This window comes from Ranitomeya imitator, chromosome 2 (assembly GCF_032444005.1).
Source record: "Ranitomeya imitator isolate aRanImi1 chromosome 2, aRanImi1.pri, whole genome shotgun sequence".
Taxonomy (NCBI): domain Eukaryota; kingdom Metazoa; phylum Chordata; class Amphibia; order Anura; family Dendrobatidae; genus Ranitomeya; species Ranitomeya imitator.
The window spans coordinates 613957820-613985057 of record NC_091283.1 but is presented as its reverse complement, the minus strand read 5'-3'; the positions used below and the strand labels follow the sequence as shown (position 1 = coordinate 613985057).

The 27238-nt window shown below is 45.1% G+C and overlaps 1 protein-coding gene across 1 annotated transcript in view; it reads right to left on the bottom strand.

Annotated features, from left to right (window-relative positions):
• Nucleotides 1–27238, bottom strand: part of LOC138665208 (nicotinamide N-methyltransferase-like) — a 60680-nt gene that overhangs the window by 25325 nt on the left and 8117 nt on the right. Inside the window, exon 2 of the mRNA XM_069752494.1 lies at nucleotides 8713–8920. Within this exon, the coding sequence (XP_069608595.1) occupies nucleotides 8713–8920 (208 nt within the window). The remainder of the gene's footprint in view (nucleotides 1–8712; nucleotides 8921–27238) is intronic.

Genomic DNA, 27238 nt, shown 5'->3' with positions numbered 1-27238 from the left:
GGCATCAGACTTGGACTCTTCAAATACATCCTGAAAGTCCGACAAGAACTCTGGGATGTCAGAAGGAATGGATGACGAAATAGACAAAAATGGAACATCACCATGTACTCCCTGACAACCCCAGCTGGTTACCGACATAGAGTTCCAATCCAATACTGGATTATGGGTTTGTAGCCATGGCAACCCCAACACGACCACATCATGCAAATTATGCAGTACCAAAAAGCGAATAACTTCCTGATGTGCAGGAGCCATGCACATGGTCAGCTGGGCCCAGTACTGAGGCTTATTCTTGGCCAGAGGTGTAGCATCAATTCCTCTCAACGGAATAGGACACCGCAAAGGCTCCAAGAAAAATCCACAACGTTTAGCATAATCCAAATCCATCAGATTCAGGGCAGCGCCTGAATCCACAAACGCCATGACAGAATATGATGACAAAGAGCACATTAAGGTAATGGACAAAAGGAATTTGGACTGTACAGTACCAATAACGGCAGAGCTATCGAACCGCCTAGTGCGTTTAGGACAATTAGAAATAGCATGAGTAGAATCACCACAATAGAAACACAGTCTGTTCAGACGTCTGTGTTCGTGCCGTTCTACTTTAGTCATAGTCCTGTCGCACTGCATAGGCTCAGGCTTACTCTCAGACAATACCGCCAGATGGTGCACAGATTTACGCTCGCGCAAGCGACGACCGATCTGAATGGCCAAGGACATAGACTCATTCAAACCAGCAGGCATAGGAAATCCCACCATTACATCCTTAAGAGCTTCAGAGAGACCCTTTCTGAACAAAGCCGCTAGTGCAGATTCATTCCACAGAGTGAGTACTGACCATTTTCTAAATTTCTGACAATATACTTCTACATCATCCTGACCCTGGCATAAAGCCAGCATATTTTTCTCAGCTTGATCCACTGAATTAGGCTCATCGTAAAGCAATCCCAGCGCCTGGAAAAATGCATCAACATTACTCAATGCAGAATCTCCTGGTGCAAGAGAAAACGCCCAGTCCTGTGGGTCGCCGCGCAAAAAAGAAATAATAATCAAAACCTGTTGAATAGGATTACCAGAAGAATGAGGTTTCAAGGCCAAAAATAGCTTACAATTATTTCTGAAGCTCAGGAACTTAGTTCTGTCACCAAAAAACAAATCAGGAATCGGAATTCTTGGTTCTAGCATCGATTTCTGATCAATAGTATCTTGAATCTTTTGTACATTTACAACGAGATTATCCATTGAGGAGCACAGAGCCTGAATATCCATGTCCACAGCTGTGTCCTGAAGCACTCTAATGTCTAGGGGAAAAAAAAGACTGAAGACAGAGCTAAGAAAAAAAAATGATGTCAGGATTTCTTTTTTCCCTCTATTGGAAATCATTGAAGGGCTCCTTGTACTGTTATGGCTGGCAATCAGGCAACACAGCGTGCAGTAATCAGCGCACATACAGAGATCTGGCAATAACCAAAAACAATAGGACGAGCTCTGAGACGTGGAATCTCTGTAGACTGCAGTACCTGATCTATCCTCACACAACTGGAAGCAGCAGTGGATTGCGCCTATCAACTACCTATGCAACTCGGCACTGCCTGAGGAGCTGACTAGCCTGAAGATAGAAATACAAGCCTGACTTACCTCAGAGAAATACCCCAAAGGAATAGGCAGCCCCCCACATATAATGACTGTTAGCAAGATGAAAAGACAAACGTAGGAATGAAATAGATTCAGCAAAGTGAGGCCCGATATTCTAGACAGAGCGAGGATAGCAAAGAGAACTATGCAGTCTACAAAAAACCCTAAAACGAAAACCACGCAAAGGGGCAAAAAGACCCACCGTGCCGAACTAACAGCACGGCGGTGCACCCCTTTGCTTCTCAGAGCTTCCAGCAAAAGATAATAACAAGCTGGACAGAAAAAACAGAAAACAAACTAGAAGCACTTATCTAGCAGAGCAGCAGGCCCAAGGAAAGATGCAGTAGCTCAGATCCAACACTGGAACATTGACAAGGAGCAAGGAAGACAGACTCAGGTGGAGCTAAATAGCAAGGCAGCCAACGAGCTCACCAAAACACCTGAGGGAGGAAGCCCAGAGACTGCAATACCACTTGTGACCACAGAAGTGAACTCAGCCACAGAATTCACAACACATCCCGTGACAGAGATGGCCACCAGAAGGATCTAGCAACCAACTCCCTGGTACCAAAGATTCCTGGATGACCGGCCAGCACCGAACAATGAAGTTCAGAGATAACTTTACTAGTCCACCTATCAGGGACGAACAGTTTCTCGGCCGGACAACGATCAGGTTTATTAGCCTGAAATTTCTGCAACACTCTCCGCAAATCAGGGGAGATGGCAGACACAATGACTCCTTCCTTGAGGATACTCGCCGGCTCAGATAACCCCGGAGAGTCGGGCACAAAACTCCTAGACAGAGCATCCGCCTTCACATTTTTAGAGCCCGGAAGGTATGAAATCACAAAATCAAAACGAGCAAAAAATAACGACCAACGGGCCTGTCTAGGATTCAAGCGCTTGGCAGACTCAAGATAAGTAAGGTTCTTATGATCAGTCAAAACCACCACGCGATGCTTAGCACCCTCAAGCCAATGACGCCACTCCTCGAATGCCCACTTCATGGCCAACAACTCTCGGTTGCCCACATCATAATTACGCTCAGCAGCAGAAAATTTCCTGGAAAAGAAAGCACATGGTTTGAACACTGAGCAACCAGAACCTCTCTGTGACAAAACCGCCCCTGCACCAATCTCAGAAGCATCAACCTCGACCTGGAACGGAAGAGAAACATCAGGTTGACACAACACAGGGGCACAGCAAAAACGACGCTTCAACTCCTGAAAAGCTTCCACGGCAGCAGAAGACCAATTAACCAAATCAGCACCCTTCTTGGTCAAATCGGTCAATGGTCTGGCAATGCTAGAAAAATTACAGATGAAGCGACGATAAAAATTAGCAAAGCCCAGGAATTTCTGCAAACTTTTTAGAGATGTCGGCTGAGTCCAATCCTGGATGGCCTGAACCTTAACCGGATCCATCTCGATAGTAGAAGGGGAAAAGATGAACCCCAAAAATGAAACTTTCTGCACACCGAAGAGACACTTTGATCCCTTCACGAACAAGGAATTAGCACGCAGTACCTGGAAAACCATTCTGACTTGCTTCACATGAGACTCCCAATCATCTGAGAAGATCAAAATGTCATCCAAGTAAACAATCAAGAATTTATCCAGATACTCACGGAAAATGTCATGCATAAAAGACTGAAAAACAGATGGAGCATTGGCAAGTCCGAACGGCATCACCAGATACTCAAAATGACCCTCGGGCGTATTAAATGCCGTTTTCCATTCATCTCCCTGCCTGATTCTCACCAGATTATACGCACCACGAAGATCAATCTTAGTAAACCAACTAGCCCCCTTAATCCGAGCAAACAAGTCAGAAATCAATGGCAAGGGATACTGAAACTTAACAGTGATCTTATTAAGAAGGCGGTAATCAATACACGGTCTTAGCGAACCATCCTTCTTGGCTACAAAAAAGAACCCTGCTCCCAATGGTGACGACGATGGGCGAATATGTCCCTTCTCCAGGGACTCCTTCACATAACTGCGCATAGCGGTGTGTTCAGGTACGGACAAATTAAATAAACGACCCTTAGGGAATTTACTACCAGGAATCAAATCGATAGCACAATCACAATTCCTATGCGGAGGTAGGGCATCAGACTTGGACTCTTCAAATACATCCTGAAAGTCCGACAAGAACTCTGGGATGTCAGAAGGAATGGATGACGAAATAGACAAAAATGGAACATCACCATGTACTCCCTGACAACCCCAGCTGGTTACCGACATAGAGTTCCAATCCAATACTGGATTATGGGTTTGTAGCCATGGCAACCCCAACACGACCACATCATGCAAATTATGCAGTACCAAAAAGCGAATAACTTCCTGATGTGCAGGAGCCATGCACATGGTCAGCTGGGCCCAGTACTGAGGCTTATTCTTGGCCAAAGGTGTAGCATCAATTCCTCTCAACGGAATAGGACACCGCAAAGGCTCCAAGAAAAATCCACAACGTTTAGCATAATCCAAATCCATCAGATTCAGGGCAGCGCCTGAATCCACAAACGCCATGACAGAATATGATGACAAAGAGCACATTAAGGTAATGGACAAAAGGAATTTGGACTGTACAGTACCAATAACGGCAGAGCTATCGAACCGCCTAGTGCGTTTAGGACAATTAGAAATAGCATGAGTAGAATCACCACAATAGAAACACAGTCTGTTCAGACGTCTGTGTTCGTGCCGTTCTACTTTAGTCATAGTCCTGTCGCACTGCATAGGCTCAGGCTTACTCTCAGACAATACCGCCAGATGGTGCACAGATTTACGCTCGCGCAAGCGACGACCGATCTGAATGGCCAAGGACATAGACTCATTCAAACCAGCAGGCATAGGAAATCCCACCATTACATCCTTAAGAGCTTCAGAGAGACCCTTTCTGAACAAAGCCGCTAGTGCAGATTCATTCCACAGAGTGAGTACTGACCATTTTCTAAATTTCTGACAATATACTTCTACATCATCCTGACCCTGGCATAAAGCCAGCAGATTTTTCTCAGCTTGATCCACTGAATTAGGCTCATCGTAAAGCAATCCCAGCGCCTGGAAAAATGCATGAACATTACTCAATGCAGAATCTCCTGGTGCAAGAGAAAACGCCCAGTCCTGTGGGTCGCCGCGCAAAAAAGAAATAATAATCAAAACCTGTTGAATAGGATTACCAGAAGAATGAGGTTTCAAGGCCAAAAATAGCTTACAATTATTTCTGAAGCTCAGGAACTTAGTTCTGTCACCAAAAAACAAATCAGGAATCGGAATTCTTGGTTCTAGCATCGATTTCTGATCAATAGTATCTTGAATCTTTTGTACATTTACAACGAGATTATCCATTGAGGAGCACAGAGCCTGAATATCCATGTCCACAGCTGTGTCCTGAAGCACTCTAATGTCTAGGGGAAAAAAAAGACTGAAGACAGAGCTAAGAAAAAAAAATGATGTCAGGATTTCTTTTTTCCCTCTATTGGAAATCATTGAAGGGCTCCTTGTACTGTTATGGCTGGCAATCAGGCAACACAGCGTGCAGTAATCAGCGCACATACAGAGATCTGGCAATAACCAAAAACAATAGGACGAGCTCTGAGACGTGGAATCTCTGTAGACTGCAGTACCTGATCTATCCTCACACAACTGTAAGCAGCAGTGGATTGCGCCTATCAACTACCTATGCAACTCGGCACTGCCTGAGGAGCTGACTAGCCTGAAGATAGAAATACAAGCCTGACTTACCTCAGAGAAATACCCCAAAGGAATAGGCAGCCCCCACATATAATGACTGTTAGCAAGATGAAAAGACAAACGTAGGAATGAAATAGATTCAGCAAAGTGAGGCCCGATATTCTAGACAGAGCGAGGATAGCAAAGAGAACTATGCAGTCTACCAAAAACCCTAAAACGAAAACCACGCAAAGGGGCAAAAAGACCCACCGTGCCGAACTAACAGCACGGCGGTGCACCCCTCTGCTTCTCAGAGCTTCCAGCAAAAGACAATAGCAAGCTGGACAGAAAAAAACAGAAAACAAACTAGAAGCACTTATCTAGCAGAGCAGCAGGCCCAAGGAAAGATGCAGTAGCTCAGATCCAACACTGGAACATTGACAAGGAGCAAGGAAGACAGACTCAGGTGGAGCTAAATAGCAAGGCAGCCAACGAGCTCACCAAAACACCTGAGGGAGGAAGCCCAGAGACTGCAATACCACTTGTGACCACAGAAGTGAACTCAGCCACAGAATTCACAACAGAGATGAGAGGCTGGAAAGGAGAGGAGCTGAGAGGCTGGAAAGGAGAGATGAGAGGCTGGAAACGAGAGATGAGAGGCTGGTAAGGAGAGAAAATGAGAGGCTGGTAAGGAAAGGAGAGGCTGGTGAGGGGAGGCTGCTGAGGAGATGAGAGGCTGTTGAGGGGAGGCTGCTGAGGAGATGAGAGGCTGGTGAGGGGAGGCTGCTGAGGAGATGAGAGGCTGGTGAGGGGAGGCTGCTGAGGAGAGGAGATGAGAGGCTGGTGAGGGGAGGCTGCTGAGGAGAGGAGATGAGAGGCTGGTCTCATGCTGTATATGGGGAGGCTGTGTGGAGCTTAAAGATATATAGGGGGTGTCAGCATACTTAATTCTGCTCAATATTAAGTGATACAATTAATATTAATTAATATTGAGTAGAATTATTTTTATGCTATTGGTTCGGCCTCCACAACAGTCATGGTCTTTCATCTGGCCCCTCGGGAAAATAAATTGCCCACCCCTGATCTAGAGATATGGAGTGAGAAGCCCACAGATTAGTCCGTTCTCTCACTAAATTACCCATCCAGCTCTTCAAACTATTCTCTCTGAAATGTCCCAGCATTGCAGAGATAAACTTCCCTGTTTGCAGTCTGAGTGATGCTGCCCGTGGTTTTGGTAGTATGAATCGACTGACAGGTTCCCCTTAAAAAGCTGTCAGCCAAACCTTGCAACCTTGGCAGAATCAACTGACCATGTACTGTGTATGAGATCCACGAGATTCTCACATGGCAACTAATGGAAAGGTTTGCTAAGGCTACTTTCACATCAGCGATTTTCTCCGTTCGCGGCAGATACTGCAGTTTTTCCGCATCTGTCGCGTAACATATCACTTACAGGCCGGCAACTCTGCGTTCGGGCTCATTCATTCCCTATGGGACTTGCGGACATGTGCGGCACTTGAGGTGAGACAAAAAAAACACTGCTAGCAGCATTTTTTTTTCTGTTGCTGCAAGTACCGCATTTGCCGGATCGCAGCAAAACCGCAAGTGCCGCAAGTCCCATAGGGAATGAATGAGGCCGAACACAGTGTTGCCATAAGTGATCCGTTACAGATGCAGAAAAACTGCCGGATCTGCCGCAAATGTCAAAAATCACTGATGTGAAAGTACCCTAAGTCAATGGGGGAGGCAGCACGAAAAGTGCCTAGGGCAGCAGAAACTCTAAATACGGCCCTGGTCCTGGATATGTCTGTGTGTGTTGGCTCTTGAAGCAATGACTCCAGCAGCAGTCCACTCCTTGTGAACCTCTCTCAAATTTTTGAATGGCCTTTTCTTAACAATCCGTTCAAGACTGCGGTTATCCTGATTGTTTGTGCACCTTTTTCTACAACACTTTTCCCTTCTATTCAACTTTCCATTAATATGCTTGGATACAGCACTCTGTGAACAGTCAGCTTCTTTAGCAATGACCTTTTGTAGCTTACCCTCCTTGTGGAGTGTGCCAATGACAGCCTTTTGGACATCTGCTAAGTCAGCAGTCTTCCCCATGATTGTGGAGCTTATTGAAACAGACTAAAGGACCTTTTTAAATGCTTTGGAAGCCTTTGCAGTTGTTTTAATTAATTATTCTAATTTAATAAGATAATGACTTGTGGGTTTTCATTGGCTATAAGCCATAATCCTCAACATTAACAGAATGTTTGTAATGGCTCTATATAATACTGTATATGAGTTTCACTTTTTGTATTGAAGAACTGAAATAAATTAACTTTTTCATGATATTCTAATTTTGTGAGAAACACCTGTAGCTAGTTTCCCCTCTAAAAACGCAGCAAAAATACTCAGTTTTCACATAGTCTTTGGGTATGAGCAGATTATATATTTTTCAGGTGGATTCCACATCTGAAACCCCTATGACAAAATTCCCTATGTGCTCCATAAAAGGAACATATACATTTTTATGGAGAATGATTTGCTGTTCAGTTTTTGAATGTCTTGTAACGCTTCAGGTTTTCACAGTTGCCAAGTGGTTAAAAGAAGTGACATGCCCATTGTTCTGGTATTTTCTCTCTGAAGATCCTCTGTACTTTACTACAGGGGTGTCAAACTGCATTCCTCGAGGGCCTCAAACCATGCGTGTTTTCAAGATTTCCTTAGCATTGCACAAGGTGCTGGAATCATTATCTGCAGGTGATTAAATTATCACCTGTGCAATGCAAGGAAATCCTGAAAACATGACCTGTTTGCAGCCCTCGAGGAATGCAGTTTGACACCCCTGCTTTACAATATGGGTCAATGGGAAAGCCCAGAAGGCACTTCAGCATCTTTTTTAGCATCTTTTTGAGAATTTCCCAGCTTTTTTTATTTAAAAACACTTGCAGTTTCTATAGAGTGAAAATAACAACAACCGGAAAATGATAGGAAAAAATACTCCTGAAAAATCACAAAAAAACCTTCCAAAAATTCGTCAGCTGCCAAAATCGTTGCTAATATGCTCAGAAAACAAATGACCAAATCAATACAAAAGAGACTTTGGGGGAAAAAATGGCAGGAATTTCTTGAAGTTTTTTCTTCTTGAAAAACTCAGCGGGTTCTCCAGAGTTCAACAGACATCATGTGCACATCCCTTAATAGAAAAGGTATTTCAATCATTTTTTGAGCAAGTTTTCAGATGCTTTTTTGGAGAAGACCTTTTCTAGGACTGAGTATCCAGCCTATACAAGCATATCTGTCTGCAAACATTTTTTTAGAAACTTATCTTATTCTTATTTATGAGGGTATGATCCTCAGCTAATGTAATTTTTAAAATATATGACTTGGCATGGTATCTTTTCCTTACCTGTCACCTTCCAGATGGCATATATGTTTAACCGTTAGGCTCCAGTCAAATGCTTCAGGCTGATTCTTAAGCCATAAATTAAATTCCTCCCTGTTTTTGTCTGCAAAATCCGAGACAATGATGTTTTTGAAGGCTTCACAAGCTGATAAAAGCTGGTATATGCAGGGCCCTGTTCCAATGTCAATCAGCGTTTCACCTTTCACTTTTCCTTGCATGAGAGAAAAAAAAACATTACAACAAAGTTTGTTAAAGGGAACCTGTTACCCCCAAAATCGACGGTGAGCTAAGTCCACCGGCATCAGGGGCTTATCTACAGCATTCTGGAATGCTGTAGATAAGCCCCCGATGTAACCTAAAAGATGAGAAAAAGAGGTTAGATTATACTCACGCGGGCGGTCCGATCCGATGGGCGTCACGGTCCGGGGCCTCCCATCTTCATAGGATGACGTCCTCTTCTGGTCTTCACATTGCGGCTCCGGCGCAGGCGTACTTTGTCTGCCCTATTGAAGGCAGAGCAAAGTACTGCAGTGTGCAGGCGCCGGGAAAAGTCAGAGAGGCCCGGCGCCTGTGCACTGCAGTACTTTGCTCTGCCCTCAACAGGGCAGACAAAGTAGGCCTGCGCCGGAGCCGCAGCGTGAAGACCAGAAGAGGACATCATCTGATGAAGATAGGAGGCGTCGGATCAGACCGCGACACCCATCGGACCGGACCGGGTCTGCCCCTGGGTGAGTATAATATAACCTCTTTTTCTCATCTTTTAGGATACATCAGGGGCTTACCTACAGCATTGCAGAATGCTGTAGATAAGCCCCTGATGCTGGTGGGTTTACTTCACCCTCGATTTTGGGGGTGACAGGTTCCCTTTGATCTGTAGCTTAATATTTTACAACCTTCACATACCCGTCAACATTTGCATCACCATTCACAGGAATGTGTCATCAAAAGATAAGCTATTGTTCAAATCAGATTTTCTTGATAAATGGATTTTTAAAAAGAATTTGACTTTTTTTAATGTTACATATTATTACTGTTATTTTTTTTTTTGAGCACCATTGATTCCATGGTGCTGTAAATGAGAAAGGATTACATATGTGGCACCCCTAGGGGTATTTGCCACAAAAATAGTTACTGACAGTAAGTACAAATACTAAAATAGCAAGACTGCACTACCACCTCCGGCCAGAAGGGGGAGCTCCAGAGACTCCCCTTGATCCATTCTGGTCTGAGAGAAGAAATGGCAGTTGGGCTAAGGAGCTGAAAGTGAGAGGTCATACAATTGAATCTCTAACAGCCCTGTGACTGTTACCAGGCCTAAATCACCGGCCTGAGGAGAAGAGGGATAGAGAAAAAGGACATTGTGAGAACCGGGTAGCATTAATCACTACCCAGAACAGGCGCAAAGACGGATACCGGATCCGTGGCTGTATTCATTATATATAATACAGCAACCGGAAAAACGCGAGGTGATATCAGCTTCACTAGGGCCGGACGCAGCAACAGACACAGAGTTCAGCGGTACTCCCAGAGGGGGTAAACCGATAAAAGGACTTGGGTTGCCCGTCGAACCAGGACCCGGAGGGGACAGATTGGGCCGGCAGCCAGTTCACATACAGCAGCAGGGCCACACAGAAATTGCGCACAATAAGAGGCGAAGACCCCGGCAGGGTCAAAGTAACTCAGAGTTCCCATACAGACTCCGGTGACAGGACTGGTTGTAAATCCTTTTATGTTAAAGTAAACTGGTTAAACGTTTCAGTGCCTCAGTCTTTCATTTGGACAATAGCCATCTATCCAGGATCGGGATCGTCACCGCTGGGAGAACCTGCTGCTGATCAAGTAAGTGCCTGTCCCCTCATGATACCCCTTACACTGTGCATTGCCTGAGGCCACAGCACCGGGTCAAGCCACCCGTGACATCCCCCTCAAGAGACAGACTCCATTGGTCCGGTGCTGGGTATCCCGGTCTCCTGGGCGTCACACATACAAAATAGAAATATAAATTACAGTGAACAACCTATCAATGATAGACTGATACAGATAGGAGCGGAACCTGCCCCTGCGGGCTTAGATTCTACAGGACAATGGGGTAGGAGACAGTAGGTCAGGGGTTTACGGCAGCTTTGGTGGTGGTGAGGTGGACTATTGCGTACTGTAAACTTTCTTGAAGAGATGCTTTTTCAGGTTCTGTCTGAAAGTTCCGAATGTAATGGATAATCAAACATGTTGGGGCACAGAATTCTAGAGGATGGGAAATAATCTGGAGAAGTTTTGGAGGCAATTGGATGAAGAAAGTATAACTGTGGAGGAGAGATGGAGGTACTAAAAGAACCGGAGATTACGTGTTGGAAGATATCGGTAGATTAGTTTGGAGATATGTAGGGAGGTGTACCAGGGCAGCGGTCCCTCTTGTGTGTCTGGGCCGGAACTGTCGGGACTGTCACCATTATTCCGGGGGGAAGAGTTTTCTGACTGGAACAGTTCAGGAGACCTGAATGTTTGGGACAGGTCCAACTTAAGTAGCGGTGTGAGCGGGAAGACGACACACTTGGCAGGGAACGAGCTTGTGAGCAGGGAGACGGTTGACTCCCTCTCGACGGACCCACGCCAGCTAGCTGTGCCTTCACACCCGGCTAGCAAAACTGCTAAGACTTGCTACCTACAGCCCAGAGAGACATCTACATCATGTAGTGACCAGTACAGAGTGTATACCTTTGCTCCGCTCACCACCGCGGAGGCACCGCTTAGTCATATCCCTGCAGTACCCATTGAGAATTGGACCGCGCCTGTGGCTGTGTCCACTGGACTGTGCGCTTCTACTGAGAGCCTTGTCTACTGAACCTTCTGCTTCATCACGGACCTCCATCTCTACTCCACCATGTGCCCGGATTAGGAGACCACGTGCCGAAGGACCCGGAGGATTCATCACAGCAAGGAGACAGTGCATTGTCTTTCTGCAGGACCGGATCGGAGACATCTTGCTCCGCCTACGGTGCCACCGAGGGATCTTCCAGCCGCCTTCCTCCAGTGCACAGAGACTGATAAGTTAACCTGTTGTTGCCTGCTGCATTTGTCTTTCCCCATCTGCAAATTCATATCTTTTACCCCCTGCTTATTCCATCACTGTTTTATATAAAGAACCTGTTAATCCTTGCTTTGTCTCCTGTGTGTCACTGCATCCTACGCACCTGCTAGCATCTTACAGATATACAGAAGAGACAAATTATGAATGGCATTGTAGATCAATGTTAGTAGTTTTACCTGGATACATTGAGGAATTGGGATCCAATGAAGGGATTTGAGGAGGGGAGAAGCAGAGTAGTAGCGAGGCGACAGGTGGATTAGTCGGGCAGCAAAGTGAAGGACAGACTTGAGAAATGTGAGAGTGTTAGCAAGAAGACTACAGAGGAGGATTTTGCAGTAGTCAAGGCAGGAGATTAAGAGGGCATGTACTAATATTTTAGTAGATTCAGGGATGAGGAAATTATGGATTCTGGAAATATTTTAGTTGAACACGACAGGAGGAGCTAAGCGCTTCGATGAGTGGTTTGAAGGACAGGTCAGAGTTGAGTATTACTCCAAGGAAGACTTCCGGTACGGGGGAAGGCATGATGTAATTTATTGTGATAGATAAGGTGGGTGAGTTAGGTAAGATGGAGAAACGATGATGAGTTCAGTTTTGTTCACAATTAGTTTTAAGAAGCATGATAAGAAGGAGGATATGGCTGATAGACTCTCTGGGATTCTGGACAGCAGAGATTTGACATCTGGGCTAGAGTGGTAGATCTGAGTGTCATCAGCGTATAGATGGTACTGGAAGAAATGGCAGTGTATGAGTTTTCTCAGGCCAAAGGTATAAATTGAGACGAGTAGGGGTAACAGTACAGAGCATTGAGGGACACTGTCACAGAGAGGGCAGGATGAGGAGCTAGTATAGGAGATGTAGAACACAAAGGGAAGGGAGGATTTGTAGTACAAGGGCGTTTCTGACTGTTGAAGGTAGATGACAGGTCAAGAACGAGGAGTATAAATAATTGTTTGTTAGCTTTGGCAGTAAGTAAGTCAATAATAATTTTGGTTAGAGCAGTTTTGTTGGAGTGGTGGAGACAGAAGCTGGGTTGTAGATTGTTAGAGAGTGAATTAGACGAGAGTTGGTAGGAAAGTTCAGTATGGACATACTGTTCAAGGAGTTTAAAGGCAAACGGGAAAACGGGAGCAGTGAGATAGGACGGTAGCTGGATGTAGAGGTCAGGCCGAGGGATGGTTTCTTTGGATGGGTGTGATTGTGGCATGTTTGAAAGCAGAATGGAAGGTACCAGAAGTTAATGATATGTTGTGATGACGAGAGTTGTGAAGTAGTCCTGTTTAGCAATGGTGAGGGCTGACTTGAATGTCAATGTTGCTTGTTTTAATGCAGTTAAGTCATCTTGTGTGTTTTCTTTCAGCGTCGCTTTGCAACCGTGGACTACCCCTGATGAAGCTACACTTGTTAGCGACACGCATTGAGCAGAGGCATAGCTAGAGTTTTGTTCAGAGTGGCAAAACTTCTGAGTAGGCCCCTAACTAGGTAACCTTAATTACAACTTGGTGACGCACCCTAATAGTGGATGTAGGAGAACCTCAGCAGATGACCGCACTGTTGCTGAAATTAATATCTATACAAAAACCAACATTGATATTACCTCCATATGGTCAGTGGTAAATACCAGTACTACAGAACATATACAGTTAGGGCCAGAAATATTTGGACAGTGACACAAGTTTTGTTATTTTAGCTGTTTACAAAAACATGTTCAGAAATACAATTATATATATAATATGGGCTGAAAGTGCACACTCCCAGCTGCAATATGATAGTTTCCACATCCAAATCGGAGAAAGGGTTTAGGAATCATAGCTCTGTAATGCATAGCGTCCTCTTTTTCAAGGGACCAAAAGTAATTGGACAATGGACTCTAAGGGCTGCAATTAACTCTGAAGGCGTCTCCCTCGTTAACCTGTAATCAATGAAGTAGTTAAAAGGTCAGGGGTGGATTCCAGGTGTGTGGTTTTGCATTTGGAAGCTGTTGCTGTGAGCAGACAACATGCGGTCAAAGGAACTCTCAATTGAGGTGAAGCAGAACATCCTGAGGCTGAAAAAAAAAGAAAAAATCCATCAGAGAGATAGCAGACATGCTTGGAGTAGCAAAATCAACAGTTGGGTACATTCTGAGAAAAAAGGAATTGACTGGTGAGCTTGGGAACTCAAAAAGGCCTGGGCGTCCACGGATGACAACAGTGGTGGATGATCGCCGCATACTTAATTTGGTGAAGAAGAACCCGTTCACAACATCAACTGAAGTCCAGAACACTCTCAGTGAAGTAGGTGTATCTGTCTCTAAGTCAACAGTAAAGAGAAAACTCCATGACAGTAAATACAAAGGGTTCACATCTAGATGCAAACCATTCATCAATAACAAAAATAGACAGGCCAGAGTTAAATTTGCAGAAAAACACCTCAAGAAGCCAGCTCAGTTCTGGAAAAGTATTCTATGGACAGATGAGACAAAGATCAACCTGTACCAGAATGATGGGAAGAAAAAAGTTTGGAGAAGAAAGGGAACGGCACATGATCCAAGGCACACCACATCCTCTGTAAAACATGGTGGAGGCAACGTGATGGCATGGGCATGCATGGCATGAGTAGCCGGATGAATTCTGAAGTGTACAGGGATATACTTTCAGCCCAGATTCAGCCAAATGCTGCAAAGTTGATTGGACGGCGCTTCATAGTACAGATGGACAATGACCCCAAGCATACAGCCAAAGCTACCCAGGAGTTCATGAGTGCCAAAAAGTGGAACATTCTGCAATGGCCAAGTCAATCTCCAGATCTAAACCCAATTGAGCATGCATTTCACTTGCTCAAATCCAGACTTAAGACGGAAAGACCCACAAACAAGCAAGACCTGAAGGCTGCGGCTGTAAAGGCCTGGCAAAGCATTAAGAAGGAGGAAACCCAGCGTTTGGTGATGTCCATGGGTTCCAGACTTAAGGCAGTGATTGCCTCCAAAGGATTTGCAACAAAATATTGAAAATAAAAATATTTTGTTTGGGTTATGTTTATTTGTCCAATTACTTTTGACCTCCTAAAATGTGGAGTGTTTGTAAAGAAATGTGTACAATTCCTACATTTTCTATCAGATATTTTTGTTCAACCCTTCAAATTAAACGTTACAATCTGCACTTGAATTCTGTTGTAGAGGTTTCATTTCAAATCCAATGTGGTGGCATGCAGAGCCCAACTCGCGAAAATTATGTCACTGTCCAAATATTTCTGGCCCTAACTGTAAGTGATTACAGCACATGGTGACTGACAGCTGACGTTCTTTCTGATGGAATCGTTCTCTCTTCCCGTCTTTTCCATCTGGCCCAGACTTACATGACAACTTCTTCAGCCAGGATGCGGCTGCAGAGATTACAACAAAGACACATTTTACTTCTCATATTCCAGCCATCACCATCTATTCCCAACCTGCACAAACTGCTTATCCTGCTAATACCCCAATGCTGAGCCGCTGCCGCCGTATTTGTCCCTATTACTGCACCTACTGTGTAGTTCTGTGTGCCCTCTAAATTCTACAGCAACTCTCTACAATATAGTAATGCCAGGTGCAAGTGCCCTAGAAAACAGTGCCACACTTTGCCCACTAGAAACCTAGAATGTAATAATGCCCTGTATGCCCCTTTGACAGTCACAGTAACCAGAATTCCCCCATAAAAATAAGTGCCCACTTTACATTTAATAGTGTCCTGAGTCTCCCCCTGTACAGATGTATAGTACCACCCACACAATATTCTGAGTAGCCACCAAACTGGCAGGCTCTATATAGTATAATGCACCCCCCCATAGGCAGACTCTATAAAGTATAATGCGACCCCATAGGCAGACTCTATAAAGTATAATGCGACCCCATAGGCAGACTCTATATTGTATAATGCACTTCCCATAGGCAGGCTCTATATTGTATAATGCACCCCCTATAGGCAGACTCTATATTGTATAATGCACTCCCCAAAGGCAGACTCTAAATTGTATAATGCACCCCCATATGCAGACTCTATATAGTATAATGCAACCCCCATAGGCAGACTCTATATTGTATAATGCACCCCATTAGGCAGACTCTATTTAGTATAATGCATTTCTATAGCCAGACTCTATATTATACAATGTACTCCCCATAGGCAGACTTGGTAATATAATGCAATCCCCCATAGGCAGACTCTATAGTATAATGCACCCCCCCATAGGCAGACTTTATAGCATAATACACCTCCCCCATAGGCAGATGCTATAGTATCATGCAAACCCCCTACACACAGGCAGACTCTACAGTATAATGCACCCATCCATAGGCATACTCTATAGCAGTGTTCCCCAACTCCGGTCCTCAAGAGCCACCAACAGGTCATGTTTTCAGTATTTCCTTAGTATTGCCCAGGTGATAATTGCATCACCTGCACAGGCAATAATTCCATCACCTGTGCAATGCTGAGGAAATCCTGAAAACATGACCTGTTGGTGGCTCTTGAGGACTGGAGTTGGGGAACACTGCTCTATAGTATACTCCACTCCCCATCCACAGGCAGACTCTATAGTATAATGTACCTCCCCGTTAGCAAACTCTATAGTATAATACAGCCCCCATAGGCAGACTATATAGTATAATGCAGCCCCCCATAGGCAGACTCTATAGTATAATGCAGCCCCCATGGGCAGACTCTACAGTATAATGCAGCCCCCCATAAGCAGACTCTATAGAGTATAATGCAGCCCACCATACGCAGACTCTATATTGTATAATGCACCCCATTAGGCAGACTCTAGCATAATGCATTTCCATAGCCAGACTCTATATTGTATAATGCACTCCCCATAGGCAGACTTTGTAGTATAATGTAACCCCCTATAGGCAGACTCTATAGTATAATGCACCTCCCCCATAGGCAGACTCTATAGTATAATGCACCTCCCCCATAGGCAGACTCTATAGTATAATGCACCTCCCCCATAGGCAGACTCTATAGTATCATGCAACCCCCCCCACACACACAGGCAGACTCTATAATATGCACCCCTCCATAGGCAGACTCTATAGTATACTGCACTCCCCCACAGGCAAACACTATAGTATAATACACCTCCCCCATAGGCAGCCTCCAGCCCCCCATAGGCAGACTATATAGTATAATGCAGCCCCCAACGGGCAGACTCTATATAGTATAATTCAGCCCCCCATAGGCAGACTATAGTATAATACAGCCCCCCCATAGGCAGACTCCATAATGCACCCCCCTCAGGCAGACTCTATAGTATAGTACAGCCCCCATAGGCAGATTCCATAATGCACCCCCCCAAATTCAGACTATATAGCATAATACAGCTCCCCTCCCCCCGTAGGCAGACTCTATAGTAGGCAGACTCCATAATGCACCCCCCACAAGTAGACCCTATAGTATAATACAGCCCCCGACTATATAGTATAATGCAGCCCCAATGGGCAGACTCAATACAGTATAATGCAGGCCCCCATAGGCAGACTCTATAGTATAGTACAGCCCCCATAGGCAGATTCCATAATGCACCCCCCAAATGCAGACTATATAGCATAATACAACTCCCCTCCCCCTGTAGGCAGACTTTATAGTAGGCAGACTCCATAATGCACCCCCCACAAGTAGACCCTATAGTATAATACAGCCCCCGACTATATAGTATAATGCAGCTCCAATGGGCAGACTCAATACAGTATAATGGAAACAGGAACACATGGGCTACTTGCACAGTGAACAAGTCTGTAGGATCATGTTCACACACCACCAAGAAACCTGAAGACACAAAAGAGAATAGTAAAACCAAAAACACTCAGTTTGAAAAATTGTTACAGTAATCCGCAAGTGCTAGTAAAAGATGTAAAAAACAGGGTATTTGGTTGATACGTTTTTTGCAAAAAATGTATACTAAGCTGCTCTACCAATCTTCACGGTATACCCTTATCAGAGCAGTCCTAACTAATGTATGCAATCCCTATCTGATGTATTTAAAAACCTGATCATCTGTATATAACCTGTGTGAACAGGGTTCAGAGAGGAAAAATCCATGTGTGCATACAGGGTAGAACAGCTATTGTGCAGATAGCCCAAGAGGAGTGGTGGAACTCCCCAGTCTTGTAGACACAAGAGAACAATTATGGAAACAGGAACACATGGGCTACTTGCACAGTGAACAAGTCTGTAGGATCATGTTCACACACCACCAAGAAACCTGAAGACACAAAAGAGAATAGTAAAACCAAAAACACTCAGTTTGAAAAATTGTTACAGTAATCCGCAAGTGCTAGTAAAAGATGTAAAAAACAGGGTATTTGGTTGATACGTTTTTTGCAAAAAATGTATACTAAGCTGCTCTACCAATCTTCACGGTATACCCTTATCAGAGCAGTCCTAACTAATGTATGCAATCCCTATCTGATGTATTTAAAAACCTGATCATCTGTATATAACCTGTGTGAACAGGGTTCAGAGAGGAAAAATCCATGTGTGCATACAGGGTAGAACAGCTATTGTGCAGATAGCCCAAGAGGAGTGGTGGAACTCCCCAGTCTTGTAGACACAAGAGAACAATTATGGAAACAGGAACACATGGGCTACTTGCACAGTGAACAAGTCTGTAGGATCATGTTCACACACCACCAAGAAACCTGAAGACACAAAAGAGAATAGTAAAACCAAAAACACTCAGTTTGAAAAATTGTTACAGTAATCCGCAAGTGCTAGTAAAAGATGTAAAAAACAGGGTATTTGGTTGATACGTTTTTTGCAAAAAATGTATACTAAGCTGCTCTACCAATCTTCACGGTATACCCTTATCAGAGCAGTCCTAACTAATGTATGCAATCCCTATCTGATGTATTTAAAAACCTGATCATCTGTATATAACCTGTGTGAACAGGGTTCAGAGAGGAAAAATCCATGTGTGCATACAGGGTAGAACAGCTATTGTGCAGATAGCCCAAGAGGAGTGGTGGAACTCCCCAGTCTTGTAGACACAAGAGAACAATTATGGAAACAGGAACACATGGGCTACTTGCACAGTGAACAAGTCTGTAGGATCATGTTCACACACCACCAAGAAACCTGAAGACACAAAAGAGAATAGTAAAACCAAAAACACTCAGTTTGAAAAATTGTTACAGTAATCCGCAAGTGCTAGTAAAAGATGTAAAAAACAGGGTATTTGGTTGATACGTTTTTTGCAAAAAATGTATACTAAGCTGCTCTACCAATCTTCACGGTATACCCTTATCAGAGCAGTCCTAACTAATGTATGCAATCCCTATCTGATGTATTTAAAAACCTGATCATCTGTATATAACCTGTGTGAACAGGGTTCAGAGAGGAAAAATCCATGTGTGCAATACAGTATAATGCAGCCCCCCATGGGCAGACTCTATAGTATAATACAGCCCCCCCGTAGGCAGACTATAGTATAATGCCCCCCATAGGCAGACTCCATAGTATAATACAGCCCCCGTAGGCAGACTCTAGTATAATTCAGCCCTCCCCACCATATGCAGACTCCATAATGCACCCTCCCACAGGGAGATACTATAGTATAATACAGCCCCCCCACCCTAGGCAGACTCTATAGTATAATGCAGCCCCATAAAAACAATAAATAAATACTCACCTCTACTCCTCCTGGTTCCTCCACTACTCTGAGCGCCCGCACATCTCTGGACAGCAGGCGCCGAGTAGTGATGTCATATTGCCCACTGTCAGTCTCGGCGTCAGTGACATCAGATGCTGAGAGGGAATGATGGGAGAGGGAGCGTAATGCTCCTTCTCTCATCAATGCGGTCAGCTATATTGGCACTGCTGGCACCGTGGCCCCCCGGCTGCTGTGGGGCCCCATAGCAGCCAGGTGCCAGAGCAGCGAGATCGTGTCTTATAAAGGCCACAACCTTTTTCATCATTTATTGGAGTGCTACATATATATATATATAAATATATATATATATATATATTATTATTATTTATATACCACCATTCATTCCATTGTGCTGTACATGAGAAGGGGTTACATGCAAATTACAGATATCACTTACAGTAAACAAACTAACAATCGAAGACTTATACAGAGGGGAGAGGACCCTGCCATTGCGGGCTTACATTCTACAGGATGGTGGGGAAGGAGACAATAGGTTGAGGGTTGCAGCAGCTCTGGTGTTGGTGAGGCGGTAGCTCCTGTAGTGGTGAGGAGGCAGCGGGGTCAGTGCAGGCTGTAAGCTTTCCTGAAGAGTTGAGTTTTCAGGTTCCATCTGAAGGATCCGAATGTGGTTGATAGTCGGACGTGTTGAGGCAAAGAATTCCAGAGGATGGGGGATATTCGGGAGAAGTCTTGGAGGCAGTTGGGTGAGGAGCAAATTCGATTCAAAGAAGCTTTATTGGCAGGACCAAATAAACATTAGTTTTGCCAAAGCACATGTAATATGTACATATATCTACTATATAATTGTCTAAGGGTCACTTCCGTCTGTCCTTCTGTCTTTCTATCTGTCACGGATATTCATTGGTCGCGGCCTCTGTCTGTCATGGAAATCCAAGTCGCTGATTGGTTTCACCAGCTGCCTGTCATGGCTGCCGCGACCAATCAGCGACGGCCACAGTCTGATTAGTCCCTCTCTACTCCCCTGCAGTCAGTGCCCGGCACCGGCTCCATACTCCCCGCAGTCAGTGCCCGCTCCATACTCCCCTCCAGTCACCGCTCACACAGGATTAATGCCAGCGGTAACGGACCGCGTTATGCCGTGGGTAGCTCACTCCGTTACTGCCACTATTAACCCTGTGTGACCAAGTTTTTACTATTGATGCTGCCCATGCAAAGATCTAACGTTAAAAATAATAAAAAAACAAAAAACCTGCTATTCTCACCTTCCGTAGTCCGACGATGCACTCGCGCCTGCAGCCATCTTGCATTCCCAGAGATGCATTGTGAAATTACCCAGAAGACTCTCGCGAGACCGCTAAGTGATCTGGGTAATTTCACAATGCATCCTGGGAATGCAAGATGGCGGCAGCCGCACGCGCATCGCCAGAGGTTCTCTGGATCTACGCTGGATCCCGCCGGCGGGTGAGTATATAACTACTTTTTATTTTCATTATTTTTTTTTTAACAGGGATATGGTGCCCACATTGCTAAATACTACGTAGATACCGCGTGGCTGCTATATACTACCTAGCTGCATTATATAATACATGGCTGCTATATACCGTATTTTCCGCTTTGTAAGACGCACTTTATTTCCCCCAAATTTGGGGGGGAAATGTGGGTGCGTCTAACAAAGCGGATATACCGCTTACCATTACAGGCTGGGAGGAGGGGGTGTCCGCCGCCGCTACCGCCTGCCGCCGCTGTCGTCCGCCGCCACTGCCGGGGTTGTCCGCTGCTGCCCCGGGTGATGCTGAAGGCTCCGGTGCTGCGGGGGGCTCTGGCGACATATTGTGAAAGACCAGAGCCCCCCGGCAGTTCTTCCATGCGTTCCAGTATGACTAATTCCGGGAAAATGGCCGCCGGAATCTCGGGAGATGAGATTTCAGCGCTGAGATCTCATCTCTCGAGATTCCGGCGGCCATTTTCCCGGAGTTAGTTCCAGTATGACTGACTCCGGGAAAATGGCCCCCGGAATCTCGGGAGATGAGATTTCAGCGCTGAGATCTCATCTCTCGAGATTCCGGCGGCCATTTTCCCGGAATTAGTCATACTGGAACGCATGGAAGAACTGCCGGGGGGCTCTGGTCTTTCACAAAATGTCGCCAGAGCCCCCCGCAGCACCGGAGACAGCCCTACAGCACAGGAGCCCCCTGCAGACCCCTCATCCCAGCCTGCAGCAAAGGAGCCCCCTGCAGACCCCTCATCCCAGCCTGCAGCAAAGGAGCCCCCTGCAGACCCCTCATCCCAGCCTGCAGCACAGGAGCCCCCCTGCAGCACAGGAGCCCCCTGCAGACCCCCTCATCCCAGCCTGCAGCAATGCTCCACTCCTGCCTCCGGCAACGAGCCTGGGACCCTGATCCACCACAACCACAACCCCCGGTAAGTAATAAGACGCATGGATTATAAGACGCCCCACCAATTTATTAAAAAATAGTTTTTTCCTATTTTTCTCCTCAAAATTTGGGGTGCGTCTTATAATCCGGAGCGTCTTACAAAGCGAAAAATACGGTACTACTTGGGCAGTGTTATATACTACGTGGCTGTGTTCTATACTGCGTGCAATATACTACGTGGCCACTGTTAAATACTATGTGGGCTGTGCTATATATTACGTGGGCTGTGTTATATATTACGTGGCCAGTGTTACATACTACTTGCGCTGTGTTATATACTGCGTGGCTGCGATATACTGCGTGGCTGCTATATACTGTGTGGGCTGTGTTATATACCATGTGGGCTGTGTTATTTACTGCGTGACCTATATTAACGCATCGCGTATTCTACAATATGTATGTATGTATATAGCAGCCACATGGTATATACCACAGGCCACGTAGTACTCCTATATACTACGTGGCCTGTTCTATATACTATGTGGCTGCTATATACATACATACATATTCTAGAATACCCAATGCGTTAGAATTGTGCCACCATCTATATATATATACCATATCACCGCTTGCTTACTTGCTCAAGGCGTCTTGCCGCTCTCGCTCTCCAAGCGTGTTCTGGTGACTCGGCTGCACCGTCCCTCGGGCCTGGCTTGGCTCTGGTCACGGGCTTCCACTGGAGTGGGACATGGATCTTCCTCACAACTCAGGCCTTCTCTGGCATCTGACTGCTCTTGGACACTTCTGCGGCAATGGTGCCAACTGCGTCTTCTTGGCCTGGCAAGGCCTTGTATCACTAGCCCCTGAGACACAGGTGTCACCTGACCTGATGTCCTCTTTAAAACTATTACCAGGGGCCCTTGTAGCTACTTCTTAGTTCCTGCTAAGGCTACGTTCACATTAGCGTTTTGCGGGGCTGCGTCGGGCGCAGCCGTGGTGACGCATGCGCCATGTGCCCCTATATTTAATATGGGGGGCGCATGGACATGCGTTGTCTTGCGTTTTGTGATGCATGCGTTTTTTTGGCACAACAGAAAACGCTGCGTGATGCAGTTTTTTCTGCGCCAAAAATCATGAAAAAATGAACGCATGCGTCACAAAAAGCTGCGTTTTGCATGTGTTTTTGCATGCATTGTGTGTTGCGTCGCCGACGCAGCACCGCAAAACGCTAATGTGAACGTAGCCTAATACAATTCTTTCTTTTTACTTTCACTTTCAGTTTTGTCCAGCAGATGGCAGTGATCGCTTACAGTCACTCCGTCTCTCTTGTCCATCTCTCTACACATAGACCAAAGTCATAGACCTAGTATGCCAAATTTATACTTCTTTATTTGCACATGAGAGACACCAGGTATGAGCAGGATCACTAACTTACCTTGACAAGCCAGCTGGTATGTCACTCTCCATAAAGAGAAACGTTACCCCTTAGACCCCAGTCCAGAGCCTCTCACCTAGCCAAATCAGTTCTCATGCTTCACACTGACGAGGGCCAACAGCCCGAAACACCGTGTCTGCGAATTGAGATACTGATTTGGCTTTTATCCTAAGTCATATTGCACGACTCGTTAAAGGGTTAATTGTGACTTGTAGGATCGCTACTTCCAACAGGTGGCGCTACAGAGTTTAAGTCCTCTTTTTCTCAGAAGAGGCAATTTGCATATCTATTATAAAATTCTCAGACATTTTTTGCCACTAAGCCTAATACTATACTTATTACCTGTTCTGCACAGATCACTTTTCAGCAGGCACATGGAGATAGACTGCAATAGATTGGCTCTTATTCATTTATTCATGCTCTAATGTTGATAAATGTCATTGTGCAGAGAGGGGAAGGAGGTAAGCTGTTACCATTATGAATTATGAATCCTGTGCTATCTACTGTAAATAGAGGTGTTATTTTTTATTGTAGTCTTGCCTGTAATGATAATGGCTGCTGAAAAGTGTCTGTGCAGAGCCGGAAGTATCACTCTAGTGTTAGAGTTAGTGGCCAGTGTAAATAGTACAACATTTCTGATTTTTTTTATTGCAATTATAGAACAGGGATTGGCCGCTTTCTCCACCCAAGCTATTTTTAAGTTACTACTTTCAACATTTATTGAAAATTACAGGTTTCTGTCCAGGCATGTTAGGAGTTAGTGGCAGCCCTGCGTGGACCCCTTATTGGCCTCCATCCCACGTATTGGATGCTGAGTAGGGGCCTGAACATGACAACTTTTCTTTGTTATTCCTGGAATTCTGACAAATTTAGAAAGTTATATTTTTGGATTTAATTATCTATTAATATTAATAGTTTTAGTGATTCCCATCATTAATTGACCGCTTTTCTGTGTACTTAATGTAAGAAAAGTTATAAACAAGCACATTTTTAAACTTAGTTATTTAAAAAAATGGAGAAAAGACTCTCTGTTTCTACATAGAGTTTAAAAGGATTCCGCTAGTCAGTTTTTAATCAGACCTATATCAGATGCTATATATGTAAGAGGATAAAAAAATTGATAGGAGTGCTTCTTTAATTTGCAGTTGACTCTGAGCTGGTGGGAGATTAGCCTCTATGATGCTTCCCATGCACATCACAGCACACAGAGAGGGATTCCTGCACTTCATTAACATGTACAGAAGCAGCATGGAAGACATTATGTAGCAATAAAAGGCAGTGTAAATGTCAAGGCAGCTCTTAGGTGAGATAATATACTTATTAGCACACCTTTAATGTTTCCCTCTGCCTGATTTTCACTTTGCTTTTCACTCTTCCTCCCCTTCTGCTGCTCTTCATAAGTATATAGGATGTGTAATCTGATTCCTAACTGTGCTGACAACCCACATAGTCTTGAGCAAGCCAGAGTAAAGTGGGATCTATCAGCAAGAAATTTACCCCTTTCCCACACCCCGACCCACCCTTCCTGTTATGACCTGGTGGTCAGGACAATAATGGACCTGGTGGTTAAGAGCACACGGAATGACCTGATAGTTACTGATAATAAAGGACGAGCTCTGGGACGTGGGAACTCTGCTGACCGCAATCCCTAAACCTATCAAAACACACTAGAAATAGCCGTGGATTGCGCCTAACGCTCCCTATGCAACTCGGCACAGCCTAAGAAACTAGCTAGCCCTGAAGATAGAAAAATTAAGCCTATCTTGCCTCAGAGAAATTCCCCAAAGGAAAAGGCAGCCCCCCACATATAATGACTGTGAGTAAAGATGAAAATACAAACACAGAGATGAAATAGATTTAGCAAAGTGAGGCCCGACTTACTGAACAGACCGAGGATAGGAAAGGTAGCTTTGCGGTCAGCACAAAAACCTACAAAAAGACCACACAGAGGGCGCAAAAAGACCCTCCGCACCGACTCACGGTGCGGAGGCGCTCCCTCTGCGTCCCAGAGCTTCCAGCAAGCAAGACAACAAATTAAATAGCAAGCTGGACAGAAAAATAGCAAACCAAAGAAATACAAGCTGGAACTTAGCTTCTGATGGGAAGACAGGTCACAAGAACGATCCAGGAGTGAACTAGACCAATACTGGAACATTGACAGGTGGCATGGAGCAAAGATCTAAGTGGAGTTAAATAGAGCAGCAGCTAACAAATTAACCTCGTCACCTGTGGAAGGAAACTCAGAAACACCCACCAGAGGAAGTCCATGGACAGAACCAGCCGAAGTACCATTCATGACCACAGGAGGGAGCTTGACAACAGAATTCACAACACCTTCCCCCCCAACCTCATATATGGGAATACAAATCTTTAGAAGCTAAACCTATTATCATCTTTATATCTTTTATCTATTGCTGTATTTCTGAGAAATCAGCATTTTAATCATTTGCAAATGGGGCATTACATGCTCTGGACATGATAGTGCGCTTACCATGGTTCAGCCTCATGAAGTTGTTTCCCTACCTAGTGTAAAGTAGTGGACAAGAGAGAAGACAAGTATAATTGATGTCTAGATTATTAACTGCAAGTGAACACCACCATCTGCTGGTCAAAGGTAAAGGAAGGCTAAAGTAGTAGGAACCTAGTAGTGGGAACCTATGCCTCCACAGGAAGAGATTGAAGACAATACCAGGTCAGATGACACCTATATTGCAGTTACTAATTATGAAAGTACTGGCTAGGCCGAGAAGGGGCAGTTGGTGCCAGAACTTGTATCAGGGCCCGAACTTATACCCTGAACCTTGTGTGGCCAATGCCCGAACATCTGGTCTTTGTTTGGCCAGAACCTGAACCTTTGGTCTTTGTGTGGCCAGGGGCAAAATATGAACCCCTGTGTCATGATCCAGTCCTGAGTTTATTTTCAGCTGCCTTGTCTCTGGACTGGTAATGTGGGAGTTAATCCCCTCTGCCTTGCTTTGAAGCTGGCTTGGCTATTTCAGTCCTCTGCAGCCTGTGGGCCTGTGTCAGCTATAGTTCATGCTCTCCTGACTAGGGTTGAGCGACTTTTAGTTTTTTAGGGTCGAGTCGGGTTTCACGAAACCCGACTATCTCAAAAGTCGAGTCGAGTGAAATCGGCCGATTATCGCAAAAAGTCGGGGATCGACCGAAACACGAAACCCAATGCAAGTCAATGGGGAAGCATAGTCGGCAGTGAGTGGAGGCCAGGAAAACACCTACAGTGCCCATTTTAATGGCAAAAACATCCATTCTTGGTACTGAAGCTTGTCAATCTTAATTTACCTTATAATAACAGTTAGGCATTGGACATTGGGGGTCATTTGGCTAAAGTTGTGGGGGGTATGGCTGGGTCAAGTATTTAGTGGGCCCAGGAAACGTGGACCACGTCACGGCAGTGGAGCAGGGAGAGGTAAGTATTTCAAGTTTGCAAGTGCTGTGATCCAGAGCAAGCATGGGGGGGCTCACTCGTTCGCATTGCCACTGGCACAGGGCCCCTCAAAGTAAGGCGGTGTGTTTGCACGGCGGGGGCGCCTCCCACCGGCAGCGACACTTTTGCGTACTATGAGGGGCCCTGTGCCAGTGGCAATGCGAACGAGTGGGCCCCACCCACCTGATGAAGGAACCTGCACTTTCATCTGCACCTTCCTATTTGTCCCCTTGTATGGTGGTATAGTATGCGGGAAGGGGAACCTCACTTTCAGCAGGGTCAGAATCTGGCTGTGTAGCGTACAAGGGGAATGTAGCGGTCTGGGTCAATGTACCAGCAGTGTCATCTAGCACTGGCTGGGCAATGGGCAGGATGAGGAGGAAACACAGATCTAGGCCCAAATAATAAAGTGGGCTAAATGCATTTCAAAATTGGTAACAGGACTAACCAGGTGGCATTGCTTTGTTCAGTGGGGGAGAACAGCAAGGAGCAGCAGACACCGTTAGTAGGCCCCAACCCAACTAGTAGGCCAAATTCAGTGTAACATTAACAACTACTTA